The sequence below is a fragment of the Saccostrea cucullata genome, unplaced genomic scaffold (assembly GCF_032062105.1).
Source record: "Saccostrea cucullata isolate Sc308-1 unplaced genomic scaffold, CSIRO_AGI_Scuc_v1 ctg917, whole genome shotgun sequence".
NCBI classification, from domain to species: Eukaryota; Metazoa; Mollusca; class Bivalvia; order Ostreida; family Ostreidae; genus Saccostrea; species Saccostrea cuccullata.
In genome coordinates, this window is record NW_026940816.1 from 51403 (window position 1) to 70680 (window position 19278).

At 33.1% G+C, this 19278-nt stretch overlaps 1 protein-coding gene across 1 annotated transcript; it reads right to left on the minus strand.

The window, feature by feature from the left end:
- Positions 1–1504: 1504 nt before the first annotated feature.
- On the minus strand, positions 1505–18905 carry LOC134256381 (uncharacterized). The gene is made up of 7 exons (XM_062739024.1): positions 18817–18905; positions 9204–9280; positions 8851–9082; positions 5584–5691; positions 5398–5494; positions 5217–5317; positions 1505–1586 (listed from the first exon to the last, which is right to left on the minus strand). Exons 2-7 carry the CDS (start codon positions 9255–9257, stop codon positions 1534–1536), a joined length of 645 nt encoding a protein of 214 aa, XP_062595008.1. The 5' UTR covers positions 9258–9280; positions 18817–18905; the 3' UTR covers positions 1505–1533.
- Between the last annotated feature and the right edge of the window lie 373 nt (positions 18906–19278).

Below are 19278 nucleotides of genomic sequence, written 5' to 3' on the forward strand. Positions count from 1 at the left end.
GCAAAAGAAATAGAAAGTAATGTTTCCGTCACATGCCAGATTTCATCGAATTGACTACTCAGAGGTCTGAAAAAGGGAACTCTGATTAAAAAAACTGTGAGTAGTATTCATGTTTTGTACTCTGACTGTCTCTGAGAGTTATCTGTCATATCAGAGGGTCGGTACCCCTTAAAAGATCATATTTTTTCTTTCCTCATCACAATTGTACAACTTTAAATAGAAATGGTAAACTGCTTTTGAAAATTAGCAGGGACTATATTTTTGGCGGAATGGTGGCGTATGAAAATATCCTCTTTTCTGCCTCTCAAAATAATAAAAGAACAATGAATTTAGTTATAATTTTTACACAATCGAAATCTTGGAGAAATTTTCAAAAATAAGTTATAAAAATAATGAGGGACTAAACTTTCAAAATATATCAAATAAATATGATTTTTCAAACAAAATAGAACTAAATTAGCTTTTAAACGCTTCCAATCAAAGTGCAGATTTGAGCCAAAAATCCATAAAATTTATTTTTTCTCTCTTAGTAAACGATCAAAACTTTTTGTTTTTTGTATCATTTTGTACATTTGTAAGACAACTTTATAATATATGAAAATAAGAAAAAGTTAAATATAGGAAGCATATGAAAATAACTAATATATCCTAAAAAAAAAAAAAAAAAAAAAAAAAAAAAAAAAAAAAAAAAAAACAGAGAAAATTAGGATTAGCCAATATCCAGTTTAGTTAAATTATTTATGTAAATTTGGTAATATCATGCTGTAGACCCAATATAGTTATATGTTTTTATGCAAAAAGAACAATCATTAAACTTTTGAAACAGAAGTAGGTATCACATGATTGGCAACAGATATTTTTTATTCTTAATGTCAAGGAAAATGATAATGACTTTGACCTGACCTTGTCTCTAATATAAAAGGGTCAAATTTGATTTCACCGATTCTATCAGTTACTTGTATTGTCTTCTTGATTATGTGAAAATTTCATTTATTTTTAAATATTAGAAATATGAGAAGAATCCTACCTTAAAGGGGGCGCCACCTTAAATTGTCAAAGTTTACGTAAATCACAGTTTCGTCTAGAAAATGTAAATATGTCTACTTGAGAGACCTCACTTTTACCCTAAAAAAAAATCTAGAATCCAGGAGCTTGCGGGGGCTTCGCCCCCTGAGTCCCCTCCCGGGCTTTGCCCTGGACCCAATGGGGGTCTCAAGGCGGCCCCCAGACCCCTTGCCTACTTTTGGCACCCCCTCTTACTCCAATTCCTGGATCCGCGCCTGATAACTCTAACCACGGCGGACCGCCATGATAGAACCGCTCGTGGAAAACCCTGTTATTAGATGCCTCAATACACTGTATGAGTGAAAATAAAAACCCGCCTGAATACACTGCTTTATATTGATTTATGTTCATTATGTCTTTTGTGAAATGTTTTATACATCAATAATTCTGTCAAGCTTGACATGAATCCTTTTTTTTGTTAATGTTCCATTTTATTTGAACATGTGTTATCTGTATGGAACTGAAAATTCAATGCATATTCTCACCATTTTCAAGCATAATTTCCTCTGTTTCTTTGGGGCCTGAAATTGAAATGAAATAAGTGAATGCAAAGTCAACTAGATTAAGTTACTATAATTAATCTTCATTACTGATAGATAATCTAATAGACATATTAGATAGACTTTTATCTTTAATAGCGTCATAGTCTCTGATGATATATGTTCAAATACCATATTAAAACAAAGTATAAATGTATCATTTTGTGACAGTTTGTTTAACTTCACTTCTTGAATTAAACATATTAGAAAGGTTTGAAAATTTCTTCAAAATATAAACAGATTACGGAATATATTTCTCCACTCTTCTTTTTCCCTACACTGCGCATCTAACAAATCGTTGATGTCGAAGTCTTAGTGCAGTAAGATTATATACGATTAAAACAACGGAGAGAATTAAAATAGGAAAATCGGTTCATGATCAGAAATGGAACAGGTAGATGTTTTGTGAATAAGCATGATGAGGGAACACAGAAAATATTTCATATGGTTGTTGAAGAAAATTTGTTGTAGGTTTTTCTTGTTCCACTTACTTTGAAAATGTGTGGCGTCATACATGTCGTAGGATTTTCCCCTCCTCGAGGAAAATAAGCATGACACTTTTTTCTCATGTTTATGTCTAGTTTAACTATGCCTTGTGAAATATTGAGCTCATCTTTACAATTCGATATATTCTATAGTATATCATTAAAATGAAGAACTTGCATTTGAATATAAGATTCCTTTGCAAATTAAGTTTTCTATTGTTTAAGTTGTCCCGAAAAATACGCAATTCGGGTCAAAATGTTGTTGATTAATTTTTACGTTTCAAATTTTGCTAATGAACATTGCTTTGTTTACATTTTTTTTTATTGGTGATTGATTTTAAAAAAATTGCGAATGCAAAGAGCTCGCAAATTTGCTGAAAATTTATCTACAGCAAATATATCGAAATTTACGGTAACCTATATAATATTCGAAGGTTGCCCCAAAAATCCGTAGTTAAACATTGTTTTGTAGGAACCCAATATCATATATATTTATGAAACATTGCACATAGATTAATCCAACTTTAACTTTTGGACAAATATGTGGTAACTACACATATTAGTCCTATTTAAAGGATACACTTTATTGTCTGGTTTAAAAAGGTGGCGCAGTATATAAAAGTTGCAATTTTTAGGTGACAATGATAAAATGCAATAAAATATAATAATGGCGGCATATCCTTTAACATTGGCCCAAATACTTTTAACCTTAGTGGGCCACCATGAAAGAACCCCTTGTGGAGACCTTGTCATGCGATGCCTCAATATGTTTGAAAATAAACAAGTTAAAACGTTTATTCGTAAATGAACTTTAACAGGTGTATAATCAAATTTACGGGATTCACAGGATTTGATCCAATGACCAACTGAATTCATCTCCCAGAGCACTTGTTAACATTGATTTTTATCTCTTAAGGAAGTTTTGAGCAATGTTTGGTTATAAGTATACTAATTCTTTGCAAGGAATCAAAAGGAGCGACTGTGTTATCAACTAACACTTTCTATAAAAAATGATTATGTACTTCTCATGATTTATATTCAGTCTCTTTGGTTTCTTTGTTACTTTGTTACTTTTGTAGATCACAGTGTTTTTTAGAGAAAAAAATCAATCATGTATCATTATTATTCAAACATACGATCAAAAATAGTTGTAGAAAGAGAAAAGAAAATATTCAGTTAGTATGATTTAAAAAAAAAAAAAACAAGGAAAGAAAAAAAAGAAAACTAAGATGTAGGTTATAAATAGCTGCAGAGAGCTACAGATCCAAGTGTTGTAAAAACCTTCGATTTACGCCGACGATTTTTCGTCGCTATATTAATTTCGTGTAGTTAAAGCTTTCTCTGGCTTTCAGAATGGTATCCTAGAATAATTAATATATTTAACTCATATATTTCATACTTTATTTGGCTTTTAACGCTCCGAAACAGCCCTGTATACAGTTTTGTAATGTCGGTTTAAAAGAGTTCCCTTTCGTCGAGTTTCGACGTCCGTGACAACATACAACAATTTGCTAGCGTTTAGAGGTAAGTAAATTATCAGGAATTGAAGTTTAATGTATGATTAATTATTAAATACCATTTGAAATTAATTTCAAAGCTGGGATGATATAAAATACAAGAAAAAATACCCGTAGTGAGCGACAAAAAACCGTCGGCGTAAATCGAAGGTTTTTACAACGCTTGGATCTGTAGCTCTCTGCTTTATCTGTCCGAATTTTCTCAAGCAGAGAGCTACAGTTCTGCAGCTAGGTTATAAATATCAAAGTTTGGAAGAGAGACCCCTCCTCATCATAACTATACATTTAGTTTATTAGGACACAGGTGAAAAGAAGATTTTAAACAAGATAAATGCATCTTCACTTTACAGCTGATTGATCAATAGGGTCCCTTCCTAATATTTGATTAAAACAAAGTAGCAGATTTCAAAGAATAAATTCATTTTGGTAAATAATTATAATTAGAGAACTCCACTCTACAGTGGCCATGCCCAGGGGTCATGAAATTCACAATTCTCAAATAAACATCATTGTTCATCATTAGTATTTCGAAGGAGATAAAAATGTTATAAAGAATTAGTTCATTTTACTAAAAATCAATAGAATCCTACCCTATCACCAGAACTCCTGCTTCATTGGCATGGTCAATAAAAGTAACAAATTTGGAAGAAGGGACCTTGCTCAATATAACTATTCATGTAGTTCGTTTTTTAAAACCCAAGGGCAGATGAGAATAATTTTAGACTAAATATATTTTAACAATATAATCAACAGATTCATGGCCCAAAACCAAAAATCCAAAAATCCTCACCCTTGGGGCATAAAACTCAATTTTTGGAAGAGACACACTTCTTCATCATAACCATATAGTAAGTATGTCTGGTTAATACCCAGGAGCACAGAAGATGTTCGAAGAATTAATGCATTTTACTACACTACCAATAGAGCCCTGTCTTAACACTAGAATTCCTGACCCTGGGGCTATGAAATTCACTTAAATTGGAATATGGGATCTTGTTCATGACAACAGTACTATGAAGTTAGGTTTTTTATACCCAGGAGCAAAAAAGAAGATATGAAAAAAAATGCATTATTTCAGTATAATCAATAGCGCCCTTTCAAAGGAACTCCTGGCCGATTGGTCATTAAATTCACAATTGTTGCTACCTTTCACTGATAAAATGCATATGCTTTTTGCAAAAGATGGTGTCAATAGGTTGAGTGGTTTAAGAGAAGAGGGGAAGCTAAAATGTTAAAATTTGAACACACAGCGCACGACGGAAGACGCACTTCGACGGACAAAAACAGCTAGTAATACATTTAGGTCACATGAATAGCTCATGTAATATAATAATGTCTAAGATCCTTTTTCATTATTTTTTATATTTATTTGTCATTCTTATTCATTCATACACATCACTACATATATCCAAGATAAAATCGGTGAACAGCGCTGACATTTATGAACCTTTATTTTAAAGATAATCTTAAAGAAAAAAATTGATTTAAATTATTATTCTCAGTTATTTCTTCTTAATGTCTTAGACTCACTTGCTGACCTTTTCCACTCGAAGGAAACCATAATATAATACATATTATACATACACAATGTTAAAGTAAATTGTACCAACCGTATCTATTTGTTTGTCGTCTTTTCCTCCATTTCACAATTTTAATAAAGAAGAATCCAATGATGATCCCAAGAAAAATTATCCCTGTTGCTGCAAATAATCTAATGAAAAAAAATCAATAATCAAATTCACATATACTGTGATTTAAAATACAGACATATATATTTTAAAGTAAACTTACACAACGGAATGCACTTTTGCCTCATCTTCTGGTACAAACGTGACAGTTGTATCAAAGAATTGAATTGTTGTTAAGTCGTTAGGAGAGCAAGGTTCATCTAAAACAGCGATACAAATAGAACATTTTCTTTGGAAATGTTCAAATTGCAAAAGTAATCGGATTAAATTTAAATCATAAACAACTCACACAGATGTGCTTCTGAGGACAAAAATCTTTTTGGACACCTAGAAGACTGGCTACAATTAATGCTTTCATTTGTTTGAATTTCGGTGTTGTTATAAAGCACACATATTCCTGTAACAAAGAAAAATATATTTGTGAAGAGTACTGAAAAATAGTTATTGAAATTTTAACCATTCATTGAGTTTTCGATTGATCTGTTCTATAATCCTCCAAAAGAAACAGGATTTGGCATTAAGCTTTTGGCATACTAGACCAGTCGGGCTACTATGGCAAATTTTTACTAGCCCTGACCCTTTAACCACTAGTCCTGACCAATCTTAGGAAAAAATATTCAAAGCACGAAATAGTGATAATTTATGTATAACCCCTTTTATAATTTGCCTTATTGATTTGGTTTATCTCTAACAATGTAATCCGTATCTTAATAGCAAAATTTTCCCGCACACATGTCACTATCGAAACTAGGTCATATGCATGCAGCTTGTTGTGTTTAGTCCTAACTAAATCAATTTGTGTACAATATTAAAATACCATTAAAATTGTTCAGAGAATTTAAGTATAAATAATGTTGAATAAGAAAAAAATAATGTTATTATTATATAGTTTTATTTGCAATTTACACAATAACCGTGTTAGCACACTGCTGATGTCAATTCATTTGAAAGAAAAGTTGCCGTGGAATTAGTGTTTTCTAAATTTAAATTCAAATTATAACCCTTATGTAGCCGTATGAAATTGCATTACTCTGCGCATTGAAATTGTATGTACCATTTACTGCTACCCCTAAAGAAAAAAAAAAAAAAACAAGAGGCCCATGGACCACATCGCTCACCTAGGCAATGTGGCTAGGAAAAAAAACAGAAATTAGTTTATTATTGAAAAGTTTAAACCCGATAGTGGTCCCAAGCAATCCTTAAAACGTAGAAGGTATGATGTGAACAAACTTATATCTACACTAACTAAGGCTGCATGCATATTTCTTTGACTACCGGTGGCTTTTAATTGCCCTTTACATTTGAATTTATACTGTGGCCCCGCTCCATCCCCAGGGGTTATGACTTGAACAAAATTGAATCTACACTATCTGAAAATACTTTCATATAGGACTAATCACGATTTTGCTCTTCTTGAAAAGAAGATTTTTTTCTACATGTTTCTATGTAAAATTTGGATTCCATGTTGTGGTCCCGCCGTACCCCCAGGGATCATGATTTGAACAATATTGAATGTTCACTACTTGAGGATGCTTCCATAAAAGTATGACCATTCATGCCTTTGCTATTCTTGAGAAGAAGATTTTTAAAGAATTTTCCCATATATTTCTTTGCAAAACTTTGATCAGCCACTGTGGCCTCCCCCTATCCCCCCAGGGTCATGATTTGGACAAACTTGAATCTACACTACATTTCTTCTTTCCTGGCACAGTGGTTCTTGAGAAGATTGATTGATTTATTGTAAATTGTTTAACGTCCCTCTCGAGAATTTTTCACTAACATGGAGACGCCGCCAGTTGCAGGTGGAGGGCTTCAAATTTTGTCTAATGCTCGGCACTCAGGGCCTTTGAGCAGTGAGGGATCTTTTTCGTTCCAGCACCTACTGCGACACTGGGCCTCAGTTTATACGGTCTCATCCAAAGAACCGGTCTCCACCTCCCACAGTGGGATTCGAACCCGCGACGTAAGGATTGATTCCTCAATTTGGGACTCTAGAGCAGACGCTCTAACCACTGCGCCACGCGGGCGACGGTTCTTGAGAAGATTTTTAAAACATGCCATCAAATTTTCACATTTTCTCAATTATCCCCCCTTAAATAAGGACGTGGCCCTTCATTTGAACAAACTTGATTCCCCTCCACCTAAGGATACGTTGTGCTACGTTTGGTTGAAATTGGCCAAGTGGTTCTTGAGAAGAAGTCAAAAATTTGAAAAATTAACGACGACAAGAACGACGACGACGACAAGGACGACATGCACAAGATTCGATGCACAAGAGCATGCTCTACGTATAAACAATTTCTAAAAAGAGGTAAATTATTAACAAACAAGTTGGTGAAACAAGAATATCAGCAGTTTCGTTTTAAGTCATCATATGGTAAGTTATATGGTCGATACAATAACCCTGTCAGCAAATACAATTTATCATTAAGTCAAATGCTGACCGACGTTTTTCATACCAATTATAAATCCATTATTTATACAAATAATTGACAACGGATTTTTTTTCCATTATTTTCTGATCATGACAAGGAGCACACGGCGGATGTGACCGGTCAGAAGGGATTACTCACTCCTCCATGGCACCTGATCCCACCTCTGATGTCTCGAGGGTCCGTGTTTGCTCTGCTCTTATTTTGTGTTGTTTTATGGACTTGAGACTGAATACTGTTCGATATTTCCATATCCTTCTCCATTATTATGCCATTGTAGAGTAAAACAATGTTTTTGTCCGTGAAGGCCCTTAATGCCATAAATTACGACAATTTACATCATTTTCCATATTATTATTATTATTATTATTATAAAAATATTATTAGAAAAAGACACTTATGGTTATCTAACAACAAAGCTTTATGAAAAACGTGATCACATCAACTTTTATTTCGTCAACTTCCCTTACTTATGCAGCAATATACCTTCATCACCTGCATACGGAGTACATATATCTCTGTTGATTCGATGCACAAGAGCATGTTCTACGTATGAACAATTTCTAAAACGAGGTAAATTATTGACAAGCAAGTTGATGAAACAAGAATATCAGCAGTTTCGTTTAAAGTAATCATATGGTAAGTTATATGGTCGAAACAATAACCCTGTCAGCAAATACAATTTATCATTAAGTCAAATGCTGACCGACGTTTTTCATACCAATTATTAATCCATTATTTATACAAATAATTGACGACGGATTTTTTTCCATTATTTTCTGATCATGACAAGGAGCACACGGCGGGTGTGACCGGTAGGCAGGAGATAATCACTCCTCCATGGCACCTGATCCCACCTCTGATGTCTGGGGGTCCGTGTTTGCTCTGCTCTTATTTTGTATTGTTTTATGGACTTGAGACTGAATATTGTTTGATATTTCCATATCCTTCTCCATTATTATGCCACTGTAGAGTAACTCAATGTTTTTGTCCGTGAAAGCCGTAAATGCCATAAATTACGACAATTTACATCATTTTCCATATATAACCTTATTTTCACGTGCCATAATTAGTTTTTTACTTCATATATTATAGGTGAAATAAACACATTGATATTTACTTACCATATATATATCTTTCAACAGCACATACTTCCACTAGTGTTCCTGATAAATCGGTAGGTAGACAGTGATACTTGAATTTTGAAGGACTTGAACATGTCTGAATATTTGCAAGCTTCTCACATTGTTTTATCCGTGCGCTTGTGTTTGTGCTTTCTTCATCCTCTGGACACTTTTTTACTGTTTCTACTGTCCTATCGGACAAAGGACAACGCTGTGTCGCCGAGAAAGTGAGCTACAAAGTTTCAACAATACACTTTTTATACACTTTTCAATCAACTTTTTTTAAATTTAATTCTCTATTACAGTTTGCAATCTAATGAATTGAATAAGGCTACAGAAGAAACGATACTTACGAAAGTTATAAGCAGGTATAGAAAAAGAATAGAGGGATGCATCAAATTCTCCATGCTTTGTTTCGATCTCACTGCATCTGGAAAAGATCTTAAAATGTCATATTTTTCCTGTCCTTAGTAGTTCTTTACTAGAATTACCACCTCTTGTTTAATAATAAAATTAAAATTCTAGATTAATAATGTTATATGATTTAAATCGATCCCCACAGTTGTTAAATGTATAGCTAGACCTTAATTATAAAATTCTGTTGAAATTACCAGATAAATTTCCTAAAAATGTGTTGCATTTCAAAAATGGGCTTCTTACTTTGAAGACTTTCAACAAAGACAGATTATGTTCTTTTTAAAACTAAAAACAATGGAATATAATGCATGAAAAAAAAATCCAATTCATTTATTTATTTTTAATTTTTTTTTTTTGTCTTGGTCGAACTATGTGTTTGCAGAGAATAAATAAAAAGGTGAGTTGCTTAAAAGGATTTTGATGTTTCACATTTTCGAATAAGATAAAATAACATAAGAAAGGACAAAAAAGAATAATTAAACAAAAGTAAATAATAAATTTTACGAGTTTTTTTAGGCAGTTTTTTTTTCTTCTATCAATTAAAGGGGTCTGGATACAGTTTCAACCGATTTTAACTTTTACAATTCCTAACCAAGACATCATCTATTGATTAGTAAAAAAATTGAACATTATTTGTTGATTTACAAACAAGCTATGGACCTTTAAGTTTTTCATATTGTAAATGTTCATGAGGTTTTCAGGCATGTTAGGCCACTTTTTTTTACCAACTTTACTTCGGTATTTGAAATGTTCCTCAAAAGGTTGGTAGGACGCCTCACTTTCTACTACAATAAAGTTATGTAACAAAAATGTAGTGTTGTATGCAAAAAATTGGAAGAAGTTGACACTAAAAATTGTTGGCCTCTACCCGCCCCCACGCCCCAAAAAATACGAGATAGGGCAATTGTTTTTATGCCGATGAACTTTTACAGGTCAGTAAAAATTCTTTGGATGCCCCCCCCCCCCTCCCTCTTTTTTCAAAAACGATGCTACGTCACTGGTTTTATACGTGCTGCATGCCATCTTTACATTTTACCAAATTCATGGTTTCATGTTATCGTTCCTCTTCACAACTTTGTATACGAGAGGTGCAATTTCACAAAAAATGACGCTATGAAGATGTATTGGTTGGAAGGTAGATGACCTGAAGACTTGTACTTTACTTTACCTCAGTATTAAACAGGGGGCGAAAAGTTTAATTCAATTAAATCTTTTTGATCGCTTTGTCTAAAGATTCTAAAATGACTCGACATACTCAGCTGTATTAGCGAGACATGAAATAAAAAAAACAAAAGGTCCATGTGTCATATCGTTTACCCGAGTAACTTTCGTAATTATTTTTGCCATGCCCGCTACTATGACCCGACCCTTCCCCCATAAGTAAAAAAAATGCACAATTTAGAGTCCAAATCCCTAAACAATATCAGCTTTTCTTGCCCGGTGGTCCTTGAAAGAAGGATTGCTTTTGTATTTTAATATAAATCTCGGATGCCCTATTATGAGGCCAACCGATCCCCGGGGTCATGATTTGAACAATCTAACATCTACACTACCCAGGGATACTTTCATTTAAGTTTCTTTTGGTTTCTTATTGATTTTTCTAAATATATTTCAATGTAAAATTTGGATTTCTTATAGTGGCCCCGTTCTATCCAAGAATGCTTCCATATTACTTTCAGCTCCTCTGCTCCAGTTTTTCTAGCGAATAAGTTTTTGAAGATTTTTTTCAATGTTGAACTTGGAATACCTATTGATTCCCCGGGGTCATGATATGAACAATTTATTATCTTTACTACCCCCAGGATGCTATCTCATAAGTTTCAGCGTTTTTGGCCGGATGGTTCTTCGGAAGAGGATTTTTAATAAGCCATTCTATTTTTTGCCTTTTCCTGGTTTTCTTCCTTGTGAGGGGAGTTGGTCCTTGCTTTGAAGAATATAAAAGGAATGTATTGTATCAAATTTGATTTAAATTGGCTCAAAGCAAGTTTAGATGTCATCTTTGTTTACTTAATAATTATCCAGATAGGGAGATATCTACAACACATGATCAACGTCATTTTTTGGCGTGATTGGTTTTTCACAACTTGATTAGCAAACCGGCTTTAAACCATTTGTCTCCGAATCTATTTGAAATTAAAAGACAAGGACTCTGGATGCATATTATTTCTATCTAGCCAGTTTCAACGTATTCAACGGTTTATACCAGTTTTTTCAGAGGCAAAACTTTATAGAATGTTGGAAACGGAAACCCTTCCCACCTTTTGACTTCATTTTCAAGGCCTCATTTGTTTGGACATTCCGTGTAAAATTTACGATAAAATTTCATAGGACTTCTAGATTGAAGTGAACATTTCATATTTTATGGAACAATTGTGTCCCAACACATACCTGAATTAACGGGAATTTCGGATGTCCAATGATCATATCAAAGAGTTTTTCTCAGTTACACATAGGTTGCAAAAAAAGTCGTTTTCGAGGTTGCGCCGCCTGGACATACCATTGCTTTCAAAAACATTACTAATTTATTAGAAAATAAAATTCATGATTTATAGTTTATTCTTTAGATGACATAGATGATGCTAAATAGATATTTTGAAATTCATTGATGTACCTAAAGCAGTTTTAATTTCATGACGCTAGTCCAAAAGCTTTTTATAACCCCTCGTACTATCGCTTCCAGCTAAAATGTTCAAAGTTCTCAACTTTTTTTTCTTTTTTATGTTCCTTATACATTTTGTAAGCACGCAATTAAAAGCATTTATATCACTTCATAACTACACGGACTTGTTGATAACCCCTGGTACACGTGTACATGTAAGTTTCGTTAATTTGGCCCAGTAGTGCTTTGCCAATTTTTTCCTGTGTGTTTCAAAGAAAAACTTAATATAATGACCCGGTCCTTCAGTCCCTGAAACGTTCAACTTTCCCACCTGAACGGAGAATGAACGCTGAACGAACACAGAGCGAACGTTAATTGAACGTTGTGCGAACGCAGAATGCAACTTGGGGAACGATGTGTGAACGGTGAGTGAACGCAGAACGCCAACGGAGCACAAACGCTCTAAGATGTCTAAAGATTCTAAAATGACATGACATACAGTATCGACCAGACCCAACCTGACACAAAGCAGTCCCCGAGCTGTCCCAGGGATTGCTTTCTGGGACTGATAAAGCAGTCCCGCAGCGGTCCCAGAGCAGTCCCACAGCAGTTCCAGAGCGGTCCCAGCAGTCCCAGCGGTCTCAGAAAGCAGTCCCAGCAGTCCCAGAAAGCAGTCCCAGTGGGCGGGGTTTACTAATTTAATGGGCGGGGCTAACTCAGAAATGAGATTTTTAATAAACAATGGAACTATAAAAGGCAGCTGAATTTTTTTTCTGAGCAGTATGCCAGGAATCCTTACAATGTGAAGGTCATTTACATGTATGAGCAGTACCCGCAAAGATTTGAAACAATTTGAAATAAATTTATTGAAGGAATAAAGCTTACACACCTACATAAATGAATTACACTGAACATGTATATTTAATCAAAATTATCTTGGGTTTTTGTGATTGATACTGACTCCCATATTTATTTTCTATACAGAAAATTAAAATTGAATTAATTATTTTTCACCAGAATTAGTTTTAAATAGATCTATTTATTATACATCACGGACGATTTCCATACTATCGGGATACTTTAAAGGCATTTTTTAAAAAGTATAAGGGCTTTTGAAAAATCTGATGCTAATTTAGCCAATATTTTTCAGTATTGATTATTCTTTACTGACATGTTAATTTAAAAATTATTGTTTTATTTGTAAATTGTATTAGTGACCAGTATAGAATCCTAAGATTATGTTCAACATTAATTAATTTTGAAAGAAATTTATACACATTTCATTCATCTTTTTTATGCATTACATTTTTTTTACATAGATTGAAATTAGGGTCATTGTTTATTGGGGAGCATGTTCAATGATGCGTAACACTGATAGGTGTACCCAAATAACATGCATGATTGATTTTCTGCCCAAAGGCGATTGAAACCACAGGTGTTTACACCATTTTATTCATACACATTATTGGCCAGGTAAACAAAAGCAAAACAAAAAAGAAATAAATCACAATTCCAGGTATTACAGGTTTTAACTGTTTATTATTTTTTTTTAATTTACTCTTTTAAAAACTTATTCATAAATTAAAAACTAATTCATCTGTAAATTCCCGTATAATTGTTCAGATTGCTTATGTTACGGAAGAATGGTGTCATAATTTTATTTCATGTCATAAAATAAATTGTTAGATTTTTATTTGAGGGTTGTATGTGTTACCCTTTTAGTGTGGTGCTTGTAAAACGTCTAGCCTTTTCAATTAAAATATCTTATATCTAAATGTAATGATTTTTTAAATAGTGCCATATGAAAATTTTGAGTATTTAATTTCAGATTTAATAAGAAAAGAAATCTACATGTAGATATTTTTTTTTTTCTCATGAGTAGTTTTATATACTTTAGAAATAGAAATCTCCTCCTCACTTCCTTATATAACAACTTTATTTTAAAAAATATTCTATATTACATTTGTGTAAATATACAGTTCCAAAAAACTATAAATTAACTATAATACATGTAATCTCCAGTTATTAAAAGATTATAAGAAATCCTTGCGTATTAAACAGTTAAAACTCCTCTCTGCTGCAAGTAAACAAAACAATAGGGAGCCTGCAAATTCAGAATACACAAGGAGGCGGAGCTATCATGTCACTCAGAACCTTTGTCACACATGAGTGAACAAAGCAGTCCCAGAAAGCAGTCCCAGGGGCAGCTGGGACTGCTTTTCATAGCAGTCCCAGAGCAGTCCCATAGCGGTCCCAGAGCAGTCCCAAAGCAGTCCCAGGGACTGCTTTCTGGGACTGCTTTGGTGTCAGATTGGGTCTGGTCGGTACTGTACTCAGCTGTGATAGCGAAACATGACAATATTTTTCTTAAAAAACAAGAGTTCCATGTGCCATATCTCTTACCCAAGTAACTTTTTGAATGTTTTTTCCCATGCCCGCTACTGTGACCCGACCCTACCCCCGGAAGTAAAAAAAAATGAACAATTTAGACTCTACTCTTCCAAATCCCCAAACAATATCAGCTTTTCTTGCGCGATGGAACTTGAGAAGAAGGATTGTATTTGTATTTAAATATAAAACTTGGATGCCCAATTTTGACCCCAACCGATCCCCGGGGGTCATGATTTGAATAATGTAACATCTATTCTACCCAGGGATACTTTCATTAAAGTTTTGTTTGGTTTCTGATTGATTATTTCAATGTAAGATTTGAATTCCTTATTGTGACACTTTTCTACTCTCGATAGTTATGGACTGAACATTACAATCTACAATACCTCGGGATGTTTTCAACATACCTTTCAACTTTTTCGGCCCAGCGTTCTTGAGAAAAAAGAATTTTCTTTATATTTAAAGGTGAACTTTAGATTCCCCTTCGTGGCCTCGCCTTATCCCTTGGGGTGATGATTTGAACAATTCAAAGTCTTCACCACCCAATAATGCTTCCGTATTACTTTTAGCTCCTCTGATCCAGTTTTTCTGAAGAATATGAGTTTTAAAGATTTTTTCCCTTTATTTTTCAATGTAAAACTTGGAATACCTATTGCTTCCCCGGGGTCATGATTTGAACAATTTATAATCTTCACTACCACAAGGATGCTATCTCATAAGATTCAGCGTTTCTGGCCAAGTGGTTCTTGGGAAGAGGATTTTTAATTACCCATCCATTTTTTTTGCCTTTTCCTGATTATCTTCCTTGTGAGGGGGATTATTCCTTGCTTTGAAGAATATAAACTCCCCTGAGCACAAGGAATGTACTGTACCAAATTTGATTCAAATTGGCTCAATGCAAGTTTCTGTTGTTTAGTTGTTACCTTTGTTTACTTAATTATTTTCAAGATAGGGAAAATTATCTTAAGACGACTTTGTTTATTTTTCCATTCTAGATTTTATAGTTTTCATAGTTAATGCATCGTCTTCTCCAGGAAGTTAACATTAATTCGTTTGATTTAAATTACAGGCGTGATACTTAGGGAAGAAACCTAAGCGAACCGAATTGTTAATTATTTGTACATAGTGAAAACTTTGCAAGACCCAGGAAATGAAATGTTTAAACAGACGACAGAGAAAAAAAATCTACGAAGAATGGTCTTGCTTTTTGATTGCAAAAAAAAAAAATTCTCAGATATTAGATATAAATAGAGATTTGTAGTCGGGGTGTCAAAAGTCAGTTATGTCGAAGTGTGAATTTGATCATAAGTGGTAGATATTGTACTCCGACAAGCAAAATATATGTGCATAATTTATTGAGGATCCTTTCATATGTAAAGATCCTTTTATAATATATGCATTGAAAACAGCTGTTCATAACATTTTAAGGTCATATCAACTTTCATATAAGGGAAGTTGGTGCTTACTTAACTCCAAGGAATCTCATCAATAAATGTATGAGGGAGAGGGGACGGGCATTGAAAAACAAAGACGTCGTCAGAAACAAAACAGCGACAGTGCCGATTGGTCATATGTCTTTTTAATTTTATAGTTTATTATATAAATGTATATTGGCAAATTACTATCGCTTCCAGCTAAAATGTTCAAAATTTCTTCTTTTCTTATGTTCCTTATACATTTTGTAAGCACAGGCTTACAAGCATTAATTTATTACAAAAGTACGCGGACTAGTAGATAACCCCTGGTACATGTGTACATGTAAGTTTCATTATGTTGGCCCAGTAGTGCTTTGCCAATTTTTTCCTGTTTAATTCAAAGAAAAACTTAGTATAACGCCCCAGTCCTAGATGTACTCCCAGTAGCCATTATTTGAACAATTCAGAATTTACACCACCTTAGAAAATTTCTAAATATTAAGTTTCACCATTTCTGGCCAAGTGGTTCTTTAGGAAAACCTCAGGGGCCGTTATTCGAACAATTATAGTCTGATCTACCTTTAGTTAGATCTTTACATAAGTTTCAGATTCTTGAGAAAAGGACTTTCAAAGATTTCCCTATAGGAAAACAATTTAAAATGTACACTACTACTGAAGGCAGCCACACGTTTTACCATTTATTGCTTAATTACACTTGCATTTGATATATCAATTAACAAATTTTCTGTTTTTGTCTTCTTTTTTTCAGAAATGTAAGTTAAGGTTCCAAAATACCAAAACAACATCAAGAAATGAATGTTTCAATGTTTTTGAATTTAAAAAAAGTTGAGTTTCTTGGGTTAATAAGGAAGTGGATAGAAAAAGCCTTCACGTTGAAATTAATTAATTCCTTATTTAAGAGTAATTTATCGATGCCATGCTATATTTCACAAAGTCTGTTACTAATTTGAATTGCAAATCCCAAACCTTGAGGGAACAGGGCCCTGTACAAAAAGGTCAATCAAGCCTCGTGGGTCTTGTGAATTATTTTTTTTCATGATTCAACCTTTTTTTCTTATTTTATCAGCCTCCTCTCGAAGGCTTTAGTACTTCATGTTTGTTTGGTTTTTTTTTACAATTTAAACCCGCTTTGTCCAAGTTTCTTAATTTGTCACACCTTTGGTTAAAAGGCAAAATGGTCTTGAGAGGAAATTAAGAATCTGAAAAGTTTACAGACGAATACTTGCTTAGACGAGCATACGAACGAACGATTAACTTGTTATTATATTTACAGTAAAAAAAAAAAAGAGGAAGACATGGTACATAGATGATTTTATGTTTAACTGGCTCTTCCCTTTTAAGTGTGACACAGAAATAAATACTACAGGTACTTCTAAATGATATTTTATTTATTATTATTTTGTTTTGAAATTTCTGCTCGTTTGAAAAGCATCGTAGCGTCACAAAGGCGATAGTTAAATATATATTATAACGAAGTTATACGGTATTATTTAATGAAATTTCAACTCTTCTATAGTAAGGTTATGTTGCAAAAAATTCTTATAATCTTATTTTCAGAGAAAATTTTGTTGACAAAAATATACCCAAAAAAGCAGTGACCATTAGACGATCAGATAAACCATTTATGACAAGTGCTATCAGATGTAAGATGCAACAAAGAAAAAAAGTACATTACAAAGCATATATTATTTTTTTTATAATTCTCTCACTATTAATTCATAATACATGTTTTGTGGAACTTAAACTATTTTCAGTAATTTAATTGTACATTCATCTGAAATGGAGAGAACAAATAAAGGCACTTGGCCTGCTGTTCAATCTTTATTCATATTGTACACTTTGTATATTATGAATAAAGTACCTCTGAAACTAAACTAACATTAAATTAAATATATTTTTGGGAATTCAAACTGGTGCAACCTATCTCCAGCCTTGTTCAAAAGCTATTGTATAATGTATACAAGGAATAGGGAGATTGAAAGGTGTGAATAACATCCCCCAAGTGTTATGTTCAGGTATACCAGGAACGTATCTCTATTGGTCTCTGTGTATATACACAATAAACATTAGGTCTGTCATGGGTGTCAGAGAAACTCACGATGTTGTTAAAATACATAAAACCACAGTAAAGGTATTTTAGTTTGTAAAAAAAGTAATACTGTATACAGGGTTATTTTCGCCCCATGTTATTTTCGCCCTTTTGCACTTGAAATATTTTGTCCCGTTTTAAATTCGCCCAGTCATAGTTTTGTTTAAGAAATTATGCTGTGTAATTTGAATTCGCACCGTCATAAATTCGCCCAATCAGGAGGAGGGCGAAAGGGGCAAAATAAAACTGGGGCGAAAATTTTCCTGTATACGGTATAAACTAGAATAAAATAAACATACTTGTAAGTGAATATAATATACGTTGGAAGGATATTTTGAAACGAAACTTAAAAATTAAAGTTAAACAGAAAAACAAACTTAATTCAGAAATAACACCATTACTAACTTCCTTACTAAAAAAAAATATTGTTACAATGGACTAATTTTTCTTTTAGAAAAAAATAGCTTTGGGCAGTATTTAAACATTGCCAATATAGTTCTTGGCCATTGTTTACATTTGAAAAGAGTTATCGTTCTTGATTGTGGTCTGAAATTTACAATCGTTTATTTAACACACTAAAACATTTTATCCAAACGTGTTTTGATATATGATCATATAAACATCCTATTCTTTCAAAATAACCCTTTATTATATTAATTATTGGCTCTTTTGCTGTGGGACTCACGTAGGACTCATGTGGGACTTATTTTCTCCGCGGACTTGTTTTAGTATCAGCGTTCACCTCGTTTATCATATATATCCTTTGAATTGAATTAAACATTCTTCAATAGAAGGTATCCCCCCCCCCCTAAAATATTTTTTTCTTATGTCTACAGTTTATCGAATATCGTTCCATAGGTCAACAAGGAAAAAATAATCTTTCCTTTTTTACTTGATGTTATCAACTGCGAATACAAAAGACACTGACAAAACGAAAGTAGAAATACTAACAATGTTTAGTCTAATCTAATTAAGTTAGTTATTTACTTAATATCATCTGTCTTCAACTTTTATGATGAATAAGTAAGTTTTACCTTTTGTTAGTTAACCAAATGAAACATCTCGTGTTCATAACATCTGGAATTCCCACCTTAAGGTCACATGCTTAAATAGGGATGTTGCTAATATGTGGAAAGGAATACAGAACAGAAGGGGGAAAACTAGAAAATCTGATATCAGTTTATTCAGTGTACACAGATAAAACTCAGGTATACAAAGTTATCTTTATTAATCTTAAACATTTAGTGTATATATAATCAAAAACTTTTATTAGTTTGATCTACATATTGAAATTGTAAAAAAAAGATATCAATATAAATATGAAAAGTAATTAAAATATGTTTGGCAGTAAGCAGAGAGAGTTCATCAGGTAGGAAAAGGTAACATTTTATGTGAGAATAGTTAGAATTTTTAAACAAACAAGTAATTAAATATATAACCATAAAACTGCTGTATAAACAGTAATCAATGAACAAATGAAAGGAATTTGCCTTTTT

Bases quoted from the DNA above. Each gene is read 5' to 3' on its own strand.
- LOC134256381 (XM_062739024.1), bottom strand. From the start codon at position 9,257: ATGGAGAATTTGATGCATCCCTCTATTCTTTTTCTATACCTGCTTATA. The intron at 5,495-5,583 runs GTGAGTTGTTTA...TCGCTGTTTTAG, and splicing joins GTCCTCAGAAGCACATCTGT to ATGAACCTTGCTCTCCTAAC. The intron at 5,318-5,397 runs GTAAGTTTACTT...TTTTTTCATTAG, and splicing joins GCAAAAGTGCATTCCGTTGT to ATTATTTGCAGCAACAGGGA.